Source organism: Hydra vulgaris, chromosome 11, assembly GCF_038396675.1.
Source record: "Hydra vulgaris chromosome 11, alternate assembly HydraT2T_AEP".
Classification (NCBI taxonomy): Eukaryota; Metazoa; Cnidaria; class Hydrozoa; order Anthoathecata; family Hydridae; genus Hydra; species Hydra vulgaris.
In genome coordinates this window covers 21,786,579-21,806,625 of record NC_088930.1, presented here as the reverse complement: position 1 = coordinate 21,806,625, position 20,047 = coordinate 21,786,579, and the positions used below count along the sequence as shown (strand labels likewise).

Below are 20,047 nucleotides of genomic sequence, written 5' to 3'. Positions count from 1 at the left end.
TCTACAATCTTCATCTTTTCTCTTCCAGTAACTTCCAACTTTAATTAGTGGTTGCTTGCAGCCTTGTTGGAAGCAAAGATGTTTCAAAAAAAACAAAAAAACAAATAAACGTTATATTGTTAAAATATTTATTATAATTTAACATAATAATTTGTATAAAAAGCTTCAAAAGGATGTGTACTTGCATTATTATCTGGTGTAATCAAGAGAAGGTTTACAAAAATTTTATGAATATATTAGATAAAATCAGACAAAAACCATTACTACAGATGAAAACTGTTCCACCTAACTGATTGTGATCCAAAATTCAAATAAATTTACGCAAATAAACATCAAAAAACACCATGAGTATCCTATTATAAAAGAGAAAAATTTTCAAAAAGTTGTCATGGTGCGTGGTGGAATTTGAGCAAAAGGATTAACATCTCTAGTACTTTCCAAGCACGAGTTAAAATAGTTCCATTAACTATATTGAGAGAGAGTTTTAAGACCATTTATTAAAAATGATATCAAAAGACTATATCAAAAAAATGACCAAAAATACTATATATGTATATGTATATATATATATATATTATATATATATATACACGGCCTTGTTCCACAAGGTTCGTGTTTCGGAGTTATAGAGTTGAGAGAGGGTTATAACGACTATTAAGTAGCCTCCTCTTCTGTAGTGGCCTTCTCGGCCTTGAGGAGGTGAATAACAAAAAAAAAAAAAAAAAAAAAAAATATATATATTAGGGTGTGTCAAAAAAAAGTCATGTCTGAAAAAAAAAAAGAGCCCTAGCTTATCATCTGCCCAGACCATGATTTAGTACTAAGGATTTTTTTTTTTTTTTTTTTGGAAAACCGTAAGGGTCCCTCCAGGGGGTAAAAGGGGCAATTTTTATAGCGTTTTGTACCATTTTTATAACTGTTTGGAGGAAGTCTTAAAATTTATATTTTTAATTTTTTTTTTATATTTCTGTCTGTAAAGACCTATTTATTCTAAATAAAATGGGCTCTTATCTAAAAAAAAAATAGATAAAAATTTTAAATAGTTTTAAAAAACCTTAACTTTAGGGTTTTTTGGATTTTATAAAACCCATAAATATTAAAAAAAAATTATTGAAATTCATTTGAGTAGGTTTTATTTTTGATTTAGTTTTAACGCAGTACTATATTAAATTCACTTGTATTCAGCTGCAGGGTTTATTTTAAGAAATATAAAAAAGAGAGGGCGAGGATAGGGAACAAATAAATATTTTTTGGCAATAAAATAGTGAAAACCAACCAACCAATTTTTTTTTCTCTAACTAAAAAAAAAATTACAAAATAATAAAATTTCAAAAAACTTCAAAAGTAAAATTTTTTTTAAATTGAAATCCCAGTAAATTAATGATTATCTCTATTTCAGTTATCTATTAAAAACAAAGCAAAATAGATTTTAAAAATTTTTTAACAAAAAAATGTAACTAGATTTTCTCTAGAAAGAAACTAGATTTGCTAGCGGCCTTTTCGTAATCAATTTTTTTTCTACTTTTTCTGTTTTTCTTGTAATTATTTGTAAAGAGAAGGGTGTCCTGCCTTTTCTCCTCGGAATTTGCTCTGTTTATTAGGTCTTGAACTAACTTAATCGCCCTCTCAGAGCAGTCATTAACAACATCAAGTCCCGTGACTGTTGCTCTAAATTCTAGATAAAAATCATTGAATTCCCAAAACTCTGGAGGTATCTTCATCCATTGAGTTTCTGCCTTTCCATGTCTAAGCATGTCAAAAACTAGCCACGACTTGTCTGTTATTAATGGAGCTAAACTAGGAGGCTCATCTTTACTGAAGTTAAGACTTTTCAATACAGATTGGTCCATTATTTGGCGCTCCAAAGGGAAACTGTCAATTGGACATCTTTGTAAACTATACAGTTTCTTGGCCATATCACCACGTTCCCTACATTTTTCATCTGCTAGGGCGAAAACTACCAAAGTGGGATCCAGATACCAAGTATGTCTGAGAATAGAGCTCACAACAGCCTGGGAGCCATGTAGATTCCATTCCTCAAACCTTTTCATTTGCCAGTAAGCTTTCATATCCTATTAAATAATATTAATAAATATTTTGAATCATTTTATTCAATAACAAGCCCTCTAACTTCTCAATAAAATACTAAAAGACCATATACCTGTGCTGGTGCTAAAGAGCTTAGCTCTGCTTTTAGAAACCACTCTGTATAGAATAGAGAAATGAATAAAACCATACCAGTTATTTCTTCTTTTTCATTGTCAGTGAGGTTTGGGATTTCATTCATTAAAAGATATAATTTTAAATAGTATAAACCTTTTCCCATGAATCTTGAATGGTGAACTGGTCCGGGTAAATGAAATTTAAAGCTATTTGACGATAGAACCATTAAAGTAAGTTCAGCTAGCTCATGGTATTCTTTTCTAACATTTTCATCTTAAAAAGTTTTGTTATATTTTTAATTTGTTACAATTGTTTATTTTAAATATTTAGAATAAATAGAAACAAAATCAAAATTATAATAGCACCTTTTTAAAGATCTTTAAATTGATCACATTATTACAAAACTGAATAGCAGCTAATTTTTGAGTATATATCCATGTTCCAGGTGGTAATAATATTCTTTTCAGTTCCTTAGTTTCATTATCTATATCTTCCAGAAATGAGTTATGTGCCGCTCAATTACATGATGTCTACATGCAATCAGCAACAATGGGCGTTGAATTTGACGAACTAATCTCATGCAAGTACCTTGCCAAACACCTGTATTTGCTGAAGTTGTGTCAAAGCAGATACATTTAACTTTATCTTCTAATCCAAAAAACTCCATTAATTCAAAAATAGCTTGCTTTTGATTATCCCCTGAACTAGACTCTATTGGAGGAATGCCAAGTAGTTCTGTTTTCCCATCAATTCTTACCAAAACTGCAATTCTATCTTTTCTTAATTGCTTTCCGGCCGTCAATTCATTGACTATTTTTCTATCAAAGTGTATGGTCATTAGTGAGTCTGATGAAACTACAGCGTTTTTTATATATTGCCTTATTTCTTTTGCTCCGGCAGATATTATGTTCTCTGCAGCTCTGTAAGATGTGGATTTAGAACACTTGAAGTTTGCTACAGAACCACCAGCCATGACAATAACACTACTAATCAAAGCTGTATGTTGGTGGGGTGTTATACCCTCCCCAACTGCTGTATGAGCGGTAGATTCAAGTATATTTTTAGGAAGAAGAACAGAATTTTGAATATTAGGAATCTCGTTACAATCAAAGTTGATATCTGTTTCCTGGCCTAAATTGTCGCTAGTGTCACTAGAAGAACTTAGATAATCTAAATCATTTGTATCTAACACTACTGATAGCTCTTTTTCTAAATTTGATTTGCTTCTTTTATTTCTTTCAACAGAATACTCATATCTTTTATCTCTACCTCCAAGAAATCCTTTCCTTTCCCCAAGCTGGTCTTTTAAAAAAGCAATATCTTCTTCCTTGTCTTTCACTCTTCTCATTTTATCTTTTAGTATTTCTTCAAACATAACATGAGGGTGTTCTCCAATCCAAAATACTTTATTCATTTGTTCTTCAAATAAATGTCTCTTTTTTACATCAGCAGGATTTGCTCTGTTTCTTTTATCTTTTAATTTCACCCACTCCTTTAACAATTTCTCAACTTTAATCCTTTAAAAAACAATATTTACTTGTATAAAGGTTTATAGAATAAACTGATTAGAACTCAATGATAAAAATTACCTAAGCTTTTGTATTGTAAGCACTTTAAATCCACCATGTATCCAAGGATCCATCAGTTTAGATAGTATGCAGCAGTCAGACTGATTAACTGGGCAGTTAGGTATAAAAGAAGAACTTTTGGACAACCTACTAAGGACAACCTAGGTTAGGTTAGGACAACCTAGGTTAGGACAACCTAGGTTAGGACAACCTAGGTTAGGACAACCTAGGTTAGGACAACCTAGGTTAGGACAACCTAGGTTAGGACAATCTAGGTTAGGACAACCTACTAAGCATTTCACTTTTGTTTCACATTTTGATTTTCGTAGAAAGAGATAATATTGAATTAACTCTTTAGCAGTTGCGAATCTCTTTGCTGGAAGTTTGGAGATTAAATTTTTAACTAAAAATATTTCATCCAATCTATTACTTCTAGCTTTTTTTTTTGGTGGCATTTTATTAATTTTTTTATTATTTAATCTAAAAAACAAAATTTTATATAAAATATATTTCAATAAAACATATTATTTACTGAAAAGATTTAGAACTTTATTTAAAAAAGCCTAAATAAGTGCTGCGTAAAAATATTTGTTTTTGTTAAATATTTATGGATTTTGGGGTTTTGTAAAACTATTTAAAATTTTTATCTATTTTTTTTTTAGATAAGAGCCCATTTTATTTAGAATAAATAGGTCTTTACAGACAGAAATATAAAAAAAAAAATTAAAAATATAAATTTTAAGACTTCCTCCAAACAGTTATAAAAATGGTACAAAACGCTATAAAAATTGCCCCTTTTACCCCCTGGTGGGACCCTTACGGTTTTCCAAAAAAAAAAAAAAAAAAATCCTTAGTACTAAATCATGGTCTGGGCAGATGATAAGCTAGGGTTCTTTTTTTTTTTCAGACATGACTTTTTTTTGACACACCCTAATATATATATATATATAAATATATATATATATGTATATATATATATATATATATATATATATATATATATATATATATATATATATATATATATATATATATATATATATATATATATATATATATATATATATACATATTTAAACAACTTTAAAAAGTATTCTACACAATAGAGTGCTCAATGTTCTTAAAAGAACAGAGCAATTATATTAGTAGTAGAAAATCACTTAACAAAATTTTTTTCCATTTAACACTGTGTTTCATCAACAAAGATTCATCAGATATATATATATTCAATATATTATATATATATACAGTATATATTATATATATATATATATGTATATATATATATATATGTATATATATATATATATATATATATATATATATATATACACTGGCGAGCAAAAAAAAGTGAACAGCGACTGCCTACGCATAAAATGAAAGAGCTCTGGACAACTCATACAAGCTTGTTTATTTTTGTTCGTACTATCAAAGAATTTACATTTATCTTTCAAAGAAAACATAAACTTCTAAACATTAGATATGAATACAGTGAACGTTGTCAGCAAAATCTGTAGTTGATATTAGAGCGTGGGTGAAATAGGACGTATTATCGCTATATTATTATTATAAAATTAAAAGGAAAAAAATGTCTCCAAATAAAAGGTAATTTTTATTTATTTTTATTTTGGTTATTATTTATGCCTCTAACTTATTTAAAATAAAAAATCCCCTTTAATTTTGATGTTATTGGATTCTTATGAAGAAAAAAAATATTCATTTAGAATACATAGTTTGTCATTAAATAAATATTTTCTTCATATATTACTCTAAAAATATTATCATTTTTCTTTCACAGAGGACCTTATTTAACAATGGAACAAAAAGGAATCATTGTTGGAATGAGTGCGTCCGGTAAATTGATACGCCAAATTATTCAAATTATGAAAGCTCAAGGTGTAAACATTAGTGTTGGTGGAGTTCACAAGATACTTTCACGTCAGAAAAACAATAAAACAGCAGCTAGAAAAAAAGGTTCTGGCAGACCTAGAAAAATGACGGAAAGAGATTGTCACAAGTTAAAATTGAATGTTTTAAAAAATCGAAAAACCACTATGACGCATATCGCAGAAACTTTTACGTGTTCTGATGATAAAAAGGTTAGCCGATGGACAATTTCGAGGCGTCTTAAAGATCAGGGGTTCAAAATACACCCGTGTAAAAAAGTACCTCTTCTTACAGCACGCCTTATAAAGGCAAGGTTAGCTTGGGTAAAATATAATAAAAACATAGACTGGACAAAAATATTATGGTCAGATGAATCACGATTTTGTTTGCATTCAGATTGTCCACAGATGTGCATTAGACGTAAGAACGAACAATTAAATCCAGATTGTATTCACCAAACGGTAAAGGGTAATCTTGGAATTATGGTTTGGGGTTGTTTTTCTGCCAAAGGTGTGGGCAGATTGCATAGAGTCGAAGATGGGTTACAAATAAATTCCAAAGAATACATTAGTATTCTACAAAAATCTTTGCTGCCCACACTGGAAGGATTAGAAGAGGATGAAGTTAAATTTTTGCATCATGGATGATGTACTAAAATATACAATTATATATAAAAACATTATTGAACATAATAACAAAAATTATCAATAAAAATGCTGCGATATATCAAAATTGGTGCAACAAAAATAAACATCTAAACTAGCATATAAAATAATTCCCAAGCACCATATCTTGTTGAAACTGCCACCAATCATTTCGATCAATTAGTATGTCTACTGATGGAACCGTGCAGTTCTCTAGCATCTCTGTTCAGGTGTGTTGGTTGATTCACCCAGTATAAATGTTACACACAACTGCTCAGTTTAAATTAAAGCAGCCCTATGTACCCACTTTTTTTACTGTATTTGATCAAAGACATTTTTCATAATTTTTTTTGAATCTGTTGGTAAGTTCATGATTATTTAAGCTTAGATTGGCTCTTACTTAATGAAGTATAAAACTGTTTTAGCCTCCTGTTATTTTTTGTATTCCTTTGTTAAAACTAAATTAATAAAAAAAGTAATATAAGGTGAACTTGAAAAGTAACATAAGGTGAACTTGTTATTGGCATGCTAATTGTAGAGAAATAGATTTACTGCAAAAAAAAAATTAAATCTTTAAAAGCAAATGTGGTTAGTTTTTTATGATGTTTTCGGAAGCAAAAAATGAACTAAATTATTTATTGTGCCTAATTTTATTTATGTTTTATGTAGCTATAAATTCAGTATTTATTTATTTGTTCTATATTTAAGGTGAAATTGAGCATGATGGAAATTTATAATGAACAGGTATGTTTTTTAATATTATACTTATATGTATTTTTAAATGGATATAACTTTATGTATGTATGTATGTAAGTATGTATGTATGTATGTATGTATGTATGTATGCATGTATGTATGTATGTATGTATGTATGTATGTATGTATGTATGTATGTATGTATGTATGTATGTATGTATGTATGTATGTATGTATGTATGTATGTATGTATGTATGTATGTATGTATGTATGTATGTAAGTATGTATGTATGTATGTATGTATGTATGTATGTATGTATGTATGTATGTATGTAAGTATGTATGTATGTATGTATGTATATATGTATGTATGTATATATGTATGTATGTATGTATGTATGTATGTATGTATGTATGTAAGTATGTATGTATGTATGCATGCATGCATGTATGCATGCATGCATGTATGCATGCATGCATGTATGCATGTATGTATTTATGTATGTATGTATGTATGTATGTATGTATGTATGTATGTATGTATGTATGTATGTATCTATGTATGTATGTATGTATGTATGTATGTATGTAGTATGTATATATGTATGTATGTATGTATGTATGTATGTATGTATGTATGTATGTATGTATGTATGTATGTATGTATGTATGTATGTAAGTATGTATGTATGTATGTATGTATGTATGTATGTATGTATGTATGTATGTATGTATGTATGTATGTATGTATGTATGTAAACATGTTATATCAGTGTTATATATATTGATATTATAACATCTATTAGTTAAGTTTATGAATTGGGGTTATAGGAAATAGTGTTCTAAAATTTTTATTTTTATTTTATTATTGAAAAAAAATTAAAATAAATAAAATTTAGAATTTTATTTATTTTAATTATAATCGACTTTACTTTTTTTAGAAACCAACTGAGAAATTCTACAAATAAGTATATATAAAACTGAAAAAGGAATTCTATCATAATTTTATAATATTTATGTGATTTTGTTCCCTTTGTTTGTTGTATTGCATATAATAAACAAAGATTTTTTTGTGAGTTATTGAGATTAACCAAAAGGAAAAAAAATTCCTTTATTTGAAAATATATTCTCAAAATTACCATTATAACAATCTATAAAAAAAGCCAATTGAAATTATAGTTAAGTGATGTTTATGCGCTTTTTTATTTTTGCGATGGAGGTTCACAAGATTACTGAGTTTAGACTAAAATCATATATATAGCAATCAAGAGGAAGATAACACCATATTAATTTATTATATATTCAGTAATCGAGAGGAAGATGACACCATAATAATTTATCATATATCCAGCAATCAAGAGGAAGATGACACCATATTAATTTTACAAGATTTGATGCAATTCAAGATGATCTCAAAAATAGAACTCAGATCTCCTATAGAAGACATTCAAAACATAGTAAACACAAAACATTATCATAAGTGTTATTGTTATTATAAATGCATAAAAGAATTGTTTAAAGATTTCTTAAAATCACAAGTATGTATTTGTTGCTTAAAAGATATAATTAACTTGAGCACTGTACACAAAAATTGATAATATTGTATTTCAAGATTTTTTTGTGTGAATGTGAACTTCTTAGTTAAATACAAATTTCATGGTGCTCTGTAATAATGTTGGGGGCACCTTAAAGCAAAAATAAAAATAAGAAAGATAAAAACTTATTCCTAAGTAATGTGGTCAGTATGTGTACATTTAAATATATTTGAATTGGTGATTTGTTTATTGTAACATTAAAAATAACAATTAATAAACATTTATTCTATGAAATATTATTTCTTAAACATTTATAATAATGTTTTATAGTTATAGCATTTGTCAAGAAAATAATTTAACTAAATTGTCTTTTAAAATAATCTGATTACATTTTTGCAAGTTTTCCTATGTAATCATTTCTTTGTATATTTAGCAACATATAAGCAATATTGGATATATTTATGGCTTTAGGTTTATGACCTTTAATATAAAATAACAGTCTAAAAGCTAGTTGAAAACTATATTTAATATGAAAACTTAAGTTTTAAGTTTCCATATAAACTTTAGTTTGATTCAAGTAGTCATTTCCTTTAAAATTAACTTCCATACACAATTCTTAAAGTATTTCTATTTAAATAAATTCTGACCATTACTCAATATATGTACTGAAGCCCACTGTTGTCAACTTTATTTCAGTTGGATACCATCATTATATCAGTATTTCATGTAGACTTAAGTTTGCAGTATCTGACCATAAAAAATTATAATATTTAATTTATTTTTAATAAAATTTTAGGTTCGGGATTTACTTAATGCCTCAACTTTGACCATTAAGGGTGGAATGAAAGTTAGACAGGATCCAAAACAAGGTTTTTATGGTAAGAAAGTGTATAGTGTTTTATTTTTATGGTAAGAATGTGGATAGTGTTTTATTTTTATGGCAAGAATTTGTATAGGGCTTTTATGTTTACATAATAAAATAAAATTTATTTTTCTTAAATAAAAAAATTGACTTCTTAAAACTTTTGAAATAACATATTTCATAATTTTCATTGCATCGGTTAACTGTTTATTTATTTTCTGCACTCTGTTTAAGTTCTTTTTTTTAAAACATTCTGTTTTGTTTTTTTAGTTGTTTTCTTATGTGTATATATATATATATATATATATATATATATATATATATATATATATATATATATATATATATATATATATATATATATATATATATATATATATATACATACATACATACATACAGTATGCAAAAAAAATAATCATTCACTTAAAAAAAATCATAGTTTTAAAGATTGCATCAAAAAATTGAGTTGCCTATTTAAATATTTAAAAACTTTTTTAGATATCTTATCAAGTATATAAGTATTGTTTTAAGAATTTATTTTTATATTGGTGAATTTATTGCTTTTCAAACCTATCGATTTTTACACAATTGATCAAATGATGCATAAAACTGACTTTAAAAAAATAATTGTACATTTTTTAAAAAATGTCAAAATGATCAAACTCCATGGAAGTTAGTATCGAATGGGGCCTCTTTTGGTCTTGATTGCCTCAGTTAGACGATTTGGCATTGAGTTGACCAAATTTGGGGTCTCTCTGTTGTTATATTATCCCATATGCTTGTTATAGCTTCTTTTAAGTCTTCTTTGTGTCGAAATGCTCAGTCGCCAATTTTTCTGTCCAAAATATATCACAAATTTTCTATTTGATTCAAGTCCGCACTTTTAGATGGCCATTCCAAAACATTGATTTGTTATTTGTGTCAAAGTATACCTTTGTTTTCTTATCAGTATGTTTTGGATCGTTATGCTGCTGGAGTATGAAATCATTTTTTATTCTCAATTTTTAAGTACACAGTTGCAAGTTGGCTTTGAAAATTTCACAATACATTGAAGCATTAATTTTGTCATCAATTAATTTTGTCATCAATAATATTTTTTTTGCCACACTTTCTGGACTCCATCTGATGAGACAAGGTTGTATTTTGACCCATCTGACCACAAATTTTTTTTCCAATATGATATTAGCATTTTTTTGGTACTTCTTTGCAATTTCCAATCGATGTTTCATTTGTTTAAAAGTTAAAAAAGGTTTATTTCAAACCTCTATCCTTCTTCTCTAATACGATTTCTGACTGTTTGAGGAATCACTGTGATGTTGTGGTCTTCTTGAATTTTTAAAGCTAATGTAGTTGCTGAAACAAATTTATTTTTCTTTATGTTAATGATGATATTTCAATCAGTTGCACTGGTGGTCTTGCGTTTTTTTCCTCTACCAGCCACACTAGCAAAGGCTCCAATCAGATTATGCTACTTAACAATTGAGAAAATGAAGGTATACTTTGACACAAATAACGTCAATATTTTTGAATGGCTATCTCAAAGTCTGGACTTTTAAATTTAAATATTTAATCAAATTTTAATAGATAAGTGCTCTAAAGTGTAAAAATTATATTCTAAAAATATTTTAATGGTTCTAATTCCTTTTTTTTTGTTGGTAATTTTATTTCTTGCATGAGCTTTTTTACTGCTTGTTGCTTTGTTTGCAGCTTTATTCATTATTTACCCTTTATTTAGAGTAAGTTCAAAATAAAGTAATCTAATAAATAAAGGTAAAATCTTTTTAGGCACGCTAGGTATCAGCATATCAAATAAACCTGACATTTAGTAAATGGTTAGAAGCAAATCTGACATTTAGCAATGTTTAGAAGCAGACCAAAACAGCACATAAGATGTTTTTTCTGTTTTTACATAATAGAAAACCCTTGCCATGTATATAACTTTTTATCTAATTTGTTTATGTGTGAAGCCTATAGAAAACTTATTGTACGCTAGTGATGTATTGATTGCACATTTTTGGATGATGCCCATACCAATACCGGTGGACAAAAAAAATCACCGATGCTGATACTAATTAATTAACCAGTTAAAAGAATAATTAATAATTATTCTTTATTATAATATAATTATTATAATATAAAACTAAATATAAAAATTACAGGTCAGGATCAAGATTATGATCATCCAGCCACTGGTAACATGTAATCAAGTATAATCTGGAAGATGTCTTGCTGCCTTTTAACTCTGGCTTAAGATATTCCCTACCTTGGGGTTCTTGGTTGAGTTTAGGTTAGAGAGAGTGTCTTGATAAAAATACTTGTCTTGAGCATATAATAACATCTGGCTACTGCCTTGTAGAAAACTTTTTGTGCAAAAATGTAAGGGTTAAGCAGAAAATTTTTGTAGGCCAGCTTTGCACTCCTTTTTCATCAATAGGCTGGCATAACTCTAAGCCTGCTTTATATTGTTTCCTGTCTTGGATAATGAACACTGGATCTTCTTCACTCCTGTGTTGTTTCACATCTATAATAATGATCTTTCCAATAATCTTATCTCTGAAGACTATTTGCTACATAAAAACAACCATATATTTTGATCAAAAAAGTTAATTTTTAATTGCTTAGAAAAAGTAGCCAATCTTGAATATGATTTCTCTTCAAAGACAGCATGGTGCTCCCATTTTTTTCTTTATTCTATTCTATAGCTCTATAAATCTCATCCTTGTATGGAATTCTGTTGTCATATTTGGGATAGTTCTTCTAATTATGCTCATTCTCCTTGAGGCATATTCCAAAAACACTATGTTTTTGGAATATGTATTGAATATGAATGTAGTTGGACCTGCTCTAGCTGCCAAGCTTGTGCTTCTATCCCGGGTGTCATATGGTTGCACTTTTTCTATTTTTTACAACTACTATCATGGTCAAGTGATGTACCGATTATGCAAAAAAAAAACCATTAATGATACCAATTGTGCAAAAAGTGGTAGATAAAGCCAATAGTGATGCCAATTAATCAGTACAATACTATTATGCACACAAGTCATGAGTTACATTCTGTAAAAACATTTTACCATATTTGACAATGTGATCACAGAAAATGTTTCAATATGATTTGTTATGAATATATACTTCTTTATTTCTATTAGTAAAAGTAATTTTACATTTCAGCCTAATATATTTATTATAACATCCATTTATTGAATAAGATATGTAAAATCAAAGCCTTTTAATCTAATCAGAATAATATTAAGTTGCTATGAATTACCTTAAAGATATTTCTTAGCTTGGGTTCTATGTCAGGAGGATTAAGTACTATTGTCAGGACCTAGAAATAGACATAGATAGCAAGTAACTTTTTAAAATAGTGATCAAAGTTTTATATTTCAACTTGTTTCTCCATGCAGCAACCTTACTTGTCAAGGTTTGTGTTTTAGAGTTATAGAGTTTAGAGAGGGTTGTAACCACAATTAAAGTAGCTTCCTCGACTGTCATGGTGTTTTCAGCCTTGTTTAGGTGAATTTATATTAAAATATATATAGAATTTTGAATTTAGAACTAAATTTAACAAAAAATAGGTCAAGGAGGAGAAGGAGGTGAGGGAGGGGGAAATATAAGAAGATGTCCACAGGTCTTCGGCTGAATCTTTACAATTAAAATACAAAGATGATTTAATTTGAAAAATTATAAATATTTTGTTTTTTAAATATAATGATACTATAAATATTATTTAGTTGATGGTTTGACTATGGTTCCGGTTGCAAGTTACAATGATATAAATTCGAAAATTGAGCAAGGAACAAAACAACGTACAGTTGCTGCAACCCAAATGAATGCAACAAGCAGGTGGCTACAATTTGTATTTAGAATATAAATTATTTTTGTAATTTTTGTTTAAATTTGTGGTTATATTTTTGAAGAGTTGTCCTCTGATGAAAAAACCCAAAGTTAAATGAGAAGTGTGGATCAGTGTTATAATTCATTTTGATTAAGAACATAAGGCATACATCATGAAAACGTTGTTAAAAAATAATTTGGAATAGACTCACTTTATTTGCATTCTATAAGACTTGAGAGTGGTGAATTAAGATAATTTTGTTTTAGTACTAAAATATTTAACTAAAACACTTATTAAAAGTTATTTACAACTTGTGAATCTTATTTTAAACCTCTGGCTCCAATGCATCTCCATTACACCTCCACTATGTTTCTAATAAATGTTTATATGTATATATATGAAGACCACACGGGTAAAACCACAGATGTCCACTTTTTGAAAATTTTAAGTTTTATATATTTTTATGATATTTTAGTACTAAGCTATTTTAGTTTGAAAATTCATAACAAAAAATATGTTTTAAGGTTCTACGGTCATTTAAAAAAAAGGGCAACTTTGAAACAACCACTGATGTCCAATGTTTACCGCGTAAAAAACACAGTTGTCCAAGTTATTTATAACTAAACCAATAATAATAAAAGCGTAAGTCACATGACTAACTTTTATCCTTAAGAAAATTACGTCGGATAAAGTAAACAACATTACGTTCACAGAAAAACATTTAAAAAAAAACTATATATATATGTTTATATATATATATATATATGTTTATATATATTTATATATATATATATGTTTATATATATATATATATATATATATATATGTTTATATATATATATATATATGTTTATATATATATATATATGTTTATATATATATATATATATGTTTATATATATATATATATATGTTTATATATATATATATATATGTTTATATATATATATATATATATATATATATGTTTATATATATATATATATATATATATATATATAAACATATATATATATATATATAAACATATATATATATATATATATATATATATAAACATATATATATATATATATAAATATATATAAACATATATATATATATATATATATATATATATATATATATATATATATATATATATATAAATATATATATATATATATATATAAATATATATATACAGTAGTGGCCAAAAAATTAAGGCAGGCTACGTTTTTTAAACTTTTTTAACTTATTTTTTATTTATGGCATTATTACCTTGGATACAAATAACTTTTTTATTATATTTTAATTTTTGAAGATATTTTGATTTATTTTACACTGTCAGGTTGCCATAGTTGTGATATTATGGGTAAAAAGCGTGATATTTATAACTTTGTTAAAGGTAAAATAAATGCACTATTTTCGGAGGGCTATTCTCAAAGTAGTATATCAAAACAATTAAAAATATCAAGATGTCTCGTGCAAAATGCTTTACGTGTGTTCAAGACTATTCAAATTGCAAAAATTATGGTAGAAAATGTGTGAGTACATCACGAGAAGACCATTTTTTAAAGAATGTTGTTAATAGTGAGCCCCACACAACATCTGCAAGTTTATCACAACTTGCTATTGAAAGGGGACTTACTATTAGTTCGAGAACAATTAGAAGAAGGTTGTGTTATGACTTTGGTCTAGTTGCAAGAAGACCAGCTAAAAAATCTTTATTAACTCCATCTCAATTTCAAGCTAGGATTAAATTTTGTAAGAGTTTAAAAGACAAGACACCGGAATGGTGGGAACGCGTAATAATTACAGACAAAAGTACGTTTCAATAGATTAGAAGCACGGACTATAATTATGTTAGAAGACCTGTGGGAGAACGCCTGAATCCAAAGTATACCATAAAAACAGTAAAACATCCTCCTTTAGTCATGGTATGGGGAGCAATCACAGCGCAAGACCGATGCGGGTCGCACATCTTTAAAAAAGGTGAAAAGGTAAATGCACAAAAGTATCTAAGTGTATCGAAAGATAAAGTGAAACTGCATACGGAAATTACTAAAACCAGCATTTTCCAGCAAGATTCAGCACCTTGTCATACAGCTAAAACAGTTAAGAAGTGGTTTACTGATGATAAAAGTTAAATTAATATCTAATTGGCCCTCAAGTTTACCCGATTTTAATGTTATCGAGAACTGCTGGAATATAAGGAAGCAGAAAGTTGCAGCACATCAGCCAAAATCTGAAGAACATCTTCAAAAAGTTAAAGAAGTGTGGACTAATGAAATCACTCGAGAGTTTTGTAAAACATTAGTACATAGAATCCCAAGAAGAATACAAGCTGTGCTTGATAATAAGGGACATCCGACAAAGTATTGAATTATAACATTCAAGTCATTTAAACTGTACTATTGCTATAATTTGGTACTATAACTATCATTTTATTGAATATTAACAACTTTGATAATTTTTATCTATTTTTTTTTTCATTTTTTTAACATTTTCTATATATATATATATATATATATATATATATATATATATATATATATATATATATATATATATATATATATATATATATATATATATATATATATATATATATAAATATATACTTTTTTTTTATAATGACAAAAATTTTCTCTTGAATTATTTCAATTTTTGTTTTTATTCATAAAGTGTACCTTTTCTATCCTAACAAAGTAAAAAATCGACTCAATATACTGATTTTGACTATTGGAAACAGATGGTAGATGGTCTGATGATGCATGCTCTATGCAGCATGATTTTAAATTATTAATTATCTCAAATATAAAAGATATCAAACTTATTTGCAATTTATGTGCTAGGCAAAGTATAAAATGAAAATTTTTAGATCGATTTTATTGTCTAGTTCATAAAACTGAAAAACTTGACAGCATTACTATTTCACTTCTAATTAGAACTCTGTTACATTCTGTATAGGCATGACACCTACAGAATGTGATAGAAACATGGCCATTGCAAATCAAAAGTGTCTGTCAGAAACACTATACGATCTCACAAAAAACTATAATAATTCAATATTATATATAAACATGATACAAGAAAAATTTCTGAAATTTGCAGAGTTTCAAAGCCAAACTTCTTGGTTGTTTGTTCATTTAAGACATGTTCACTTAAAGAAATTAAAAGATTAAAGGCTAGTTAAAATTGAATTATATGGAAAATTGGAAATATTTAATTTTATGTGTGTTATGATCCTTATGTTTAGATCAAAGATCAAAGTGCCTGATAAACTGAAACAAGTATACATAGCTCTGTTGTCTCTTTTTTGTTAAAAATTTCATAACTCATTAAACATTTTCCAACTGGGCAAAATAAGACATTTGATATTCTTTTTTCTTATTTTTGAAAAATTTATTTTATTTTTCTTTGAAATTAAAAAAACACATTTTTATTAACGGTGTGTTCACAATTGGTTTTTGTATGGCTTATACAAACTTGATACAATGTGATGGTACAAAGACATCATGAAATCATTTATGATAAATAGATGAGGTTGGGGAAGAGAAAAAGGTTGCAATGATATTTTGTATAAAGTTAAAAGAAAAGCTTTCATATATTTTTTTATTTGAATTTTTTTAATGTAAATAGGGGGGGGGGGAGGCAGCTTTATTACCCCATCACACACTTAGTACGTTGTGGTTGTATATTACAATGTGTTACCATCAACCTTTAAAAAAATAAGTGCTCTAAAAGGTTACAAGCTAACGTGGTTTATGAGTTGATGAATTTACAACGGTAAAACCACAGATGTCCAAAATGAGTGTCTTGTTTTCAAAAGAACACTGTGAATAAATAATTTTTGTATTCAGCACAAAAATTGCATTTATATATTGTGTTAGGACTAAATAGTCATAAAAATATATTTTAAATTAAATATATTATTAATAAGCAGATATCTAATGTCACTAAACACTAAATTTTATTTTTCTCAAAATGAGAAAAATGTGACATTTGTCGTTTTACCCGTGTGGTCTTCATATATATATATATATATATATATATATATATATATATATATATATATATATATATATATATATATATATATATATATATATATATATATATATATATATATATATTTATATATATATTTATATATATATTTATATATATATTTATATATATATATATATATATATACACACACACACACACACACACACACACACACACACACACACACACACACACACACACACACATACATTGTGATTACAACATCCATCTCTTTTTTATTTAATTTCAAGGAACTTTTTTTAACTCAAGCATGATTTAGCCTCAGAGCATCATTGTAGATTTTCTGTGCATATATAGTTAAGATAAATGAAACACAATATTATTAATGCAGAATCAAAATTATACAATTTATGCCGTTAAGCTAATGTTTTATTTATCCAAATATGCATATATGCATTAAATATGTGACCAGAAAAATGTGCTTTAAAAAAAAAAACTATTTAGCATGTTTTAATTAATAAAAAATAAAACCTGCTCACTGACAATTTGAAAGCCTTTTTTTTTACACTTTTTTTAATCTCTTGTATACACATAACTACGGATAGAGATTACGGTGTATATGCCACAAGGAATTGTAGGTAGCATAGGTTATTTATTAACTAATTAATTGTTTTTACTATAATGATATTTATTTTTTTTAGTCGTGCACACACTATAGTTGCCATCAATTTTTCACAAAAAGGAAAAAATGAGCAAAGTGGACAAAATACTACCAAAACATCAGTCATTAATTTGGTGGATTTAGCTGGAAGGTAACTATTAGAAAATGCTGTTTTATTCATTTTTAAATCAAATATATATATATATATATATATATATATATATATATATATATATATATATATATATATATATATATATATATATATACATACACACACAAAATCATAATGCTAATGGCAACTGCAACTTCTAAGCAGAAAATATTTGTAATGTGCATCTATAAGCGCAAAGTAAATCCCAAATTATGTTTTGAAGTTCTCAATGGAACATTTAGCATTGTGTTGGAAATGTGCATTTTTTTCCTCAATATTTTAGTTGTTTTAACAGTGGTGTATTTCATAGTTTATATTTCAAATCAGAATCAATAAATATATCATATATTTATTAATAAAAATCAAGCTAAATTGTAAAAAGTTTTTTAAAAATAATTTAGCAAACGTTTTGGGATAAGTAACAAATTATATATGCACAACAAAGTGGTGGAGAGAATAATCTAGTAACATAATTATGTTACTAGAGTATTCTAAAATGTTTATATCATTAGTGATGTACTGATAGCACATTTTTGGCCAATGCCGATGGATGGGAAAAGGCCAATACCAATGCCAATATCGATGAATAAATTAATTATTAAAATTTTGAAAATATAAAAACATACAAATTCATATTGTGTAAACTTTTTCATGGAATCAGTACTGATAAACAAATACTTGTACCCAAATCATAGCCAAACCATTATTTTATAAGATATTAGAAAAACACAGTTAAAAAAATATACATTTTTTAGTTTTTTTTATTATGAAAAGAAAACTTTCAAAAAATAAATACAATTTTAGAGGAACGCTTTTTATTGCAATTTTAAAAAGAAAATGGTACTAAGATAAGCATTATACTTAAAATTCTTTATTATTTTATTTGTAATTTAGATATCTAATCAATAATCATATAGAAGAATTATAGAAGGCTATACTGGAACACATATACATAACAATGCTTAAATAGATCACTTTTAAGTATAACAATAGAACAACACAAAATAAAAATATTCTAAAATTAACATTATGGCAGAGTTGTTAGTCCTTAGCCTTTTATATATATATCTATATAAGTATATTTTCTTATCGACTTTGTTGAATTCTGCACATAACCTTGGTCTATTTTTACAACGTGCGGTTTTATTGTCACAGTACTTGCTACCTACAGTTTTGTTAATCATTGGCCTTAATGTAAGGCAAAAATTTAAATCTTTGGTCTTGAAAATGTTTGCCTTGGTCATGTCCTTGGCCTTGTAACTTTTGACCTTGGTCTTGTATTGGCCTTGTAACATGTGGCCTTGGCCTTCCTACTTTTGGCTTTGTTAACAATTCTGCATTATGGTAATAAAAGTACATTCAGCTTTTAAGTTAAAGCTTATAAACATCATCTTAAGAATAAACAAGTTTGCCTGTAAACAAAGTCAAAATAAACAATTTCTCACAATAAAGAAGCTGATTTTGAAAATATTATTAAATGACTCACAAAAGTTCTAAGTAATGCATAAAGTTTAGTTTATTTATTATTTAATTATTATCATTATGCAGGATAAAAATATTAAATTGCCATTGGTTGGAAAATCGGTAAATTAATAAAAAACGGCTGATACCAATTGCACAAAAAATGGCTTATTAAGCCGATGCTGATGCCAATTAATCGGTACATCACTGATATATATACATACATATATGGGTATATACATATATATATATATATATATATATATATATATATATATATATATATATATATATATATATAGAGAGAGAGAGAGAGAGAGAGAGAGAGAGAGAGAGAGAGAGAGAGAGAGAGAGAGAGAGAGAAAGAAAGAAAGAAAGAGAGTAAAAAAAACTAAATAATTATAACACTCGATTTATTTAAAACATTACTCAGAGTTTCACGCAAATAGCGATCATCAGATGTGACAAATCTCAAAAAAACAACAACAAAAACATATATATATTAAAAATACAGTGGAGTGTCTTCTTTGATGACATTAAAGTTATTCATCATATATTTGTTTTCATGGCGACACTTAGAC

At 26.9% G+C, this 20,047-nt stretch overlaps 1 protein-coding gene across 2 annotated transcripts in view; it reads left to right on the top strand.

Moving 5' to 3' along the window:
* LOC100208423 (kinesin-like protein KIF28P) overlaps positions 1–20,047 on the top strand; it is a 68,132-nt gene that overhangs the window by 10,255 nt on the left and 37,830 nt on the right. For both annotated transcript variants that reach the window (XM_065810454.1, XM_065810455.1), the window contains exons 6-9: positions 6,971–7,006; positions 9,291–9,372; positions 13,091–13,202; positions 17,892–18,002. In XM_065810454.1, coding sequence (XP_065666526.1) covers positions 6,971–7,006; positions 9,291–9,372; positions 13,091–13,202; positions 17,892–18,002 — 341 coding nt within the window. The remainder of the gene's footprint in view (positions 1–6,970; positions 7,007–9,290; positions 9,373–13,090; positions 13,203–17,891; positions 18,003–20,047) is intronic.